Below are 6,030 nucleotides of genomic sequence, written 5' to 3' on the forward strand. Positions count from 1 at the left end.
GGAGATAAATGCATGGAAGGAGATGAAGACGGTTGGACAAGTTAATAGAAAATGGATGCTGAGGTTGGAGTGACAATGGAAGAACACGGAGAAAGACCACAGGTTGTTGTGGGCGTAGATGGAGGAGGATACAAAACAGAGGGTCACATTGATCCCTGAGGAGAGCAGCTGAAAGGCAAAGAAAGAAGATCTTTGCATTGAAGTCACAGAAACGTAAACCGATTAGGATGTAGATTTGACTGACTATCAACAGATGAAACACAGAAATCTGCTGTATTTTCAAAATTCATGAAAAATAAACCTTAATTGTTCTGATTTTCTACTACATATTTACTAATAATGGGTAATAAACTATCAAAGATATCATTAGGAAGTCTTGATTGTGTTTCTCCGTCAGTCTGAGCAGGTTTCCCTAGTTTATTCTGTGTTTTTGACCCCACGCCTGTTTATGTGTTCCTCTGCCTCGCCTTTGTGTTTTTGACCATTGCCTGCCTTTCTGACGCCGTCTATGCCCTTGCTTTGCTACATTAAACCTTTTACACATGGATTATAATGTCTCAGCCTTTTTGTCACACTTAGCTCTTAGTTTTTGTAGATTTTGTCTAAAAAAAGTGAATTTATTCAGAAACTACATGTTTTAGTATTTTGTATAAAGACTATTTCAATATCTCTTGGTGGAATCATTTAGAACAGCTTTGACAATTTGGAATAGTTCAGAAATTTGGATTTTCTCACTGACAATTTACAAACAAAATAAAGGGCGTACCTAAACTGTCCAATTAGGAAGCAGTACTGAATGACAATCAATTTCACAAGAGGAAATTAGAGACGATCAGCAAGACACCTCCGATAAAGGAATGGTTCTGCAAGTGCTGACCACAGACAACTTCTCTGTCCTTGTCCTTGTGATTTCTGACTGTTTTGGTGACTTTTTGAATCCCAACAGAGTTGTCACTCCAGCGGTACCATGGGATGCTGTCCATAACCCGTACAAGTGGCCCAGGTAGTGCAGCACATCAATGGGAGCTCTGACAAGAAGGTTTCTGTGTCCGTCAGCGTAGTGCCCAGAGACAGGCCAGTGCATCAGGAGATAAGGAAGAGGCCGTAGGAGGGCAACAACTCTGCATCAGGACCACTACCTCCTCCTTGTGCAAAGAGAAACAGGAGGAGCACTGTAAAATGAACACAAATGTGCAAGTGTCTGCTCAAACTGTTAGAAACAGACTCCATGAGGGTGGTATGAGAGCCCCGCGTCTACAAGAAGTCATACTTACAAGCCAACGCTGCGCAAGACAATCGGCATTTGCTACAAAACACCAACACTGGCAAATTAATCTCTGGCACCCTGTGCTTTTCACTGAAAGCAGGTTCACACTGAACACATGTGACAGAGTTTGGAGATGCTGTGGAGAATGTTCTGCTACCTGCAACATCGTTCAACATGACCCACTTGGGAGTGGGTCAGTAATGGTTAATGGTAGCATTAATTTTGGAGGGCTGCACAGTTATCCATGTGTTCACCAAAAGTAGCCTGACTGCCGTTAGGTACAGAGATGAGATTTTCAGACCTCTTGTAAGACCATATACTGGTGGGATTGGGTCTGGGTTTCTCCTGAAGCTAGACCTCATCAGGCTGGAGTGTGTCAGCAGTTTCTGCTAGATGAAGGTCTTGATGTAATGGACTGGCCTTTCCATTCCCAGACCTAAATCTAATTGAGCACATCTAGGACACCATGTCTCGGTCCATCCACCAACGCCAGGTTGCACCATAAACGGTCCAGGAGTTGGCGGATGCTTTAGTCCAGGTGTGGGAAGAGATTCCTCCGCAGACCATCTGACGACTCACCAGAAGCATAACCAGGCATTGCAGGGAAGTTATACCGGCATGTGGAGGCCACACCCACTACGGAGTCCTATTGACTTGTTTCAAAGACATTACATCCAAGTTGGATCAGTGTTTTTCCACATTGATTTTGAGTGTGATTCCACCTCCATAAGTAAATACATTTAATTTCCATAAACATTTTTTGTGTGTAGTTGAGTTGTCAGGACATACAACTATGTAAATAATAAAGTATTTAAAAAGAATATCTCATTTGTTCAAGTATAGGATGTGTTTTTGGAGTGTATTGGAATCTTCTTTAAAGATAAATAGCATTGTTTTTCCACTATGATGCCTCGTGTATAATTGGAATTTGCCAATTAAATGAAACTAATTTAGCCTAAATATGTATGTATGATTTCAAACAACAGTGTGTACACGTGAACCAATGTATAGTACATCTTTACTGTTTGGAGCGTCCATCTATCCTTCTTCTGTAAATCATGCATCTTCTCTGCTTATCCTCTAAGCTACTTTCCTGAAGCTCCAACCTTTTACCAGCATGTGTGTTCCCTTCCCCTTCAGAGGACAACACAAGATGGCAGCACTTCAGACGAACAACAATACTGCCACCAACAGGTTCTTCCTCCCCACCCTCTTCATAATAACAAGACTGCAATAATACAATCAACCACAGGGGGGTAGTTCAGCAGCAGGGCTGATTATCTCAGCACTGGAACAGTGTTGTTGGTGTAAAGGATAAGAGGATTTTCCTTCTCCGGCAGTGGATGCAGTTTATTTTTTACTGAAAGAAGTGCTTCAGAAGGACTTGTTGGGGTAATTTCCCACATCATGTACTGTATTCTCTAGAACACCACCCAGTGGATGTAGTGTAGGAAGTTGAATGTGGTAACAGAAGCTATTAGTACAGGAAATTTCCAACAGTGGGTTTCAATTGTTGTCAAAAACATCTATTATTTCCTGTTTTCAAACGCTCCCTATTGCTGATCATCTGAATCAGTTGAGCACTCATGATTAAATGACTCAACAGTGACCCCTGCTGGACACAACGCGTAAAATCAACAATGCTTGACTTGAAGTCAGCCATCTGCACCAACTGTTACCATTTAAAAGGCCCCAAACCAATTCTCTTCACCCCCGCCAAATGTCACAACCGACTTTATTGAAAGCAATCTACTTTCCCATATCCATTAATCTATACTTACTATGCTGCCCTGTTCCCATCTGGAAGATGCTGTTCTGGCCCACCAAGAAGCAACAAAGGTGTAAAGTACAACTCACAAAATAAAAGTCCGGTTTATTGTCAAACAACAAACTTCGCACATACATCAAAACAGGCCGTCATAAAACAAAAGTCGCTGACAAAAACAAAAGAAACAGAGGCTGTCCTCTTTGGCCTCACCCCCCCATACAAACAAACTAGTTATGGTACAGCTAAAGTACATACATTAAATTTACTGGAATGCTCTGAGTTCAACGGCGTTTTGCATTTTTTATTTTGTTTTTACACATTTTTCTAGCATCTGTTGATATTGTAACATGGTCAACCAAGTAAAATCTTTTGTCAAAGAAGCACCGATTTGGTCTGACAGATCGCTGCTGGAGGGAGCGGCCCCTCCTAACAATATGTACAAAAATATAAAATGTAAATAAAAATACAAACAAATTCTCCTTTTGAGTTGTTGAAGAGAAGCTGGATTTCTGGGTCTGCTTCTTCTAGAAAATTTGCAGCTTAGAGGGTAGATCGATGTGGATGAGCTCTACTTGCTAATGACCATGTTGATTTTTATTATTATTTTCCTTTAGATCAGTCCTCCAGCCCCCCCCACAGGCCGCTGCTCAGAGGTGGGGACAGGAAGTGGTTCAGCAGGAAGCGCATCAATCGTCATCGTCAGTTTTCTGCTTCTTGGGATCGACGTCGTCCTGGAAGACAAGCAGGCGTTAGATGGTGGCGTTAGACGGCCGCGGGGAGGGGCTCAACCTGGGCGCCGTTTTACCTCATCGTCCTCATCGTCGTCCTCGGCCGGCCGTTTGGGGCGCCCCTCGATTTCATCCTCGTCTTCCTCCTCATCGTCCTCCTCCCCTAAAGAGTTACCGGTGAGTTTCTATAGTTTCAAACAAATGGAGAAATCCAGGGGAATCCTTACCTTCTACGTCATCCTCATCTTCATCATCGTCCACGTCTTCATCGTCTTCCTCATCCACCTCTGGGTCGCCATTCTCCTCGTTCTCCTGAAAACATCCAAAAAATCTTGAGCTTCCTGGTTGAACAGAGTGGAAGCAGACTCATCATCATCACCATCAGCTCACCTTTCCATTGGTGGCAGCATCTTTGCCGTTCTCCTTCTCCTCTGCCAGCTTCTTCTCCTTCAGGTCCTGCAGAACATCACAAGGCCATGAGGCATGCACAGATGCACCTGCCCCCCCCTGCTTACAGCCTCATTGTTCAACCTCCTTTTAAACACCGATCCTCCCCCTCCCCGCCCCCTCTAATGTGCTGTAATCTAATACTTGCATGTGGCCCGTGGCACTCTGGGTGTTGTAGTCATTCCCCGGCTGTAATCGCTGCACCATGTCACAAGACACGCCCGGGAAAGGCACTGCACTACCCAGAATGCACCGCGTCGTTTAAAATAACACAGAACTGAGCAGAAGGAGGGGGGTCAGGCTAGGGGGAGGAGGCGATGCTGCCGCGCGGCGTAACGGAGGGAAGGACAATAGAAGACGAGCGCGAGGAGCTCCGCGCGCAGACCCGCGAGCCTTTTAAGGCTTCTATCGACGTGTCCACCCCCCCACCCTCACACACACATACAAAAGTATCCGATCTGATCAATCTGATTGGATGATGCCGCCGCGCGCAGAAACGCTCCAGATATATTTAGTGGACGGGTGCGCAGGATTAATAAAAAGCCCGTCATAATCTGACTCCCCCCCGCGAGCCGATTAAACTTTTACCGAATCTGAGGACGGGATCTGGCGTGTTCAGGTGCAGATGAGGCGCGGGGGGGAGGTAGGCACGCGGGGCGGAAAACCGTCACTCCTCCACGCGCGCGCACCGACCGAATGAATCACAAAATAAAGGAAAAACTTTTCCCTCGAGATACAGTCGCCCCGCACGCGCGCTCCTACAGCCGAAAAGAAGCGGAAACGCTCCAGGGGGTGGGGGGGCGGCTTTCCGCGCAGTGACCGCAGCCGCTGCGCCGGGGACCGTAAACACACACACAACACCTCCCGGAGCAGGACGGGGAGCCCGCGCGGGAGGATGGAGGCTCCGACCTTCATTCAAACGGACTCCAGCCTCAGCGCCGCGCGCAACCGCTGTCCGCTGACAGTGACCCGCGGAGGGGGGTGGGGGGGCTCCGGTTCGTCCGCGGGTTCATTTGAAAGAGACAAATCTGCGGCGTGAAAGTGCCAACGACGCGCGAATTCGCAGTTAAGGCGCTCAAAGAGCGCGTGCTGGAGCGGCTGCTGCGCGGAGAGGCAAGCCGCTCATAAACAAAGGAGCCGCGCGCACGGAGCCTCTCCGCGCGGCTCTCCTCCGGACAATGGCACGCGGCGCTGCGGGGGAAGCCGCTCCGCGATGCGCGCAGGAGCCCCGCGAAGAGTTCACGCAAAAACCGTGACCGAACCGTTTTTTTTATATATAAATAAAAAAGACGCGCGCGGCGACTCCCCCGATCCCCTGAAATCCGAGCGCGCGCGCAAGAGCGCGGACAGGTTCGTGAAAATGTAGGTTAGACTCGGAGCTCCTCCAGGAGTGGGGCGGACGGCTTACCTTGGCAGAGATATCCGAGCCGGAGCCAACCTGTGTGTCTGCCATTGTTGCCGCGGAGAAAATAAAGACTGAAATCAAAGAAGAAATTAATCCTCCGCGCGCTTCCTGAATCTTTATTGTGCCAGTGGCCGCTGCTGCTGAGCGCCGAGCCTTTCATATACTCTAGTGGGCGGGGCGTGCCGGAGGTCGGCTCTCGCTGATTGGCTAAAGGTAACATAGAGGTGTTTTCTTTGCGCGTCAAACTGAAACAATAAATAGTATTTCTTAACCATGAGGCCACGCCCCCTCGAGTCTTGCCACTGCGACCGTTTTTTTGGGGCTCAAACAATAATTCGACCCGGTTAAATACCTCAGTTCGGACTGGAACCGGACCTGTGAGGGACTAGTGTCGTTGTTGCGGCGAAAAAAAACG

General features: G+C 47.5%; 1 protein-coding gene across 1 annotated transcript; it reads right to left on the reverse strand.

Annotated features, from left to right (window-relative positions):
* Positions 1-3,109: 3,109 nt before the first annotated feature.
* ptmab (prothymosin alpha b) lies at positions 3,110-5,776 on the reverse strand. Its single transcript, XM_024268921.2, has 5 exons — positions 5,619-5,776; positions 4,154-4,219; positions 3,991-4,075; positions 3,841-3,926; positions 3,110-3,766 (listed from the first exon to the last, which is right to left on the reverse strand). Exons 1-5 carry the CDS (start codon positions 5,661-5,663, stop codon positions 3,722-3,724), a joined length of 327 nt encoding a protein of 108 aa, XP_024124689.1. The 5' UTR covers positions 5,664-5,776; the 3' UTR covers positions 3,110-3,721.
* Positions 5,777-6,030: the final 254 nt, after the last annotated feature.

The sequence above is a fragment of the Oryzias melastigma genome, linkage group LG17, assembly GCF_002922805.2.
Source record: "Oryzias melastigma strain HK-1 linkage group LG17, ASM292280v2, whole genome shotgun sequence".
Taxonomy (NCBI): domain Eukaryota; kingdom Metazoa; phylum Chordata; class Actinopteri; order Beloniformes; family Adrianichthyidae; genus Oryzias; species Oryzias melastigma.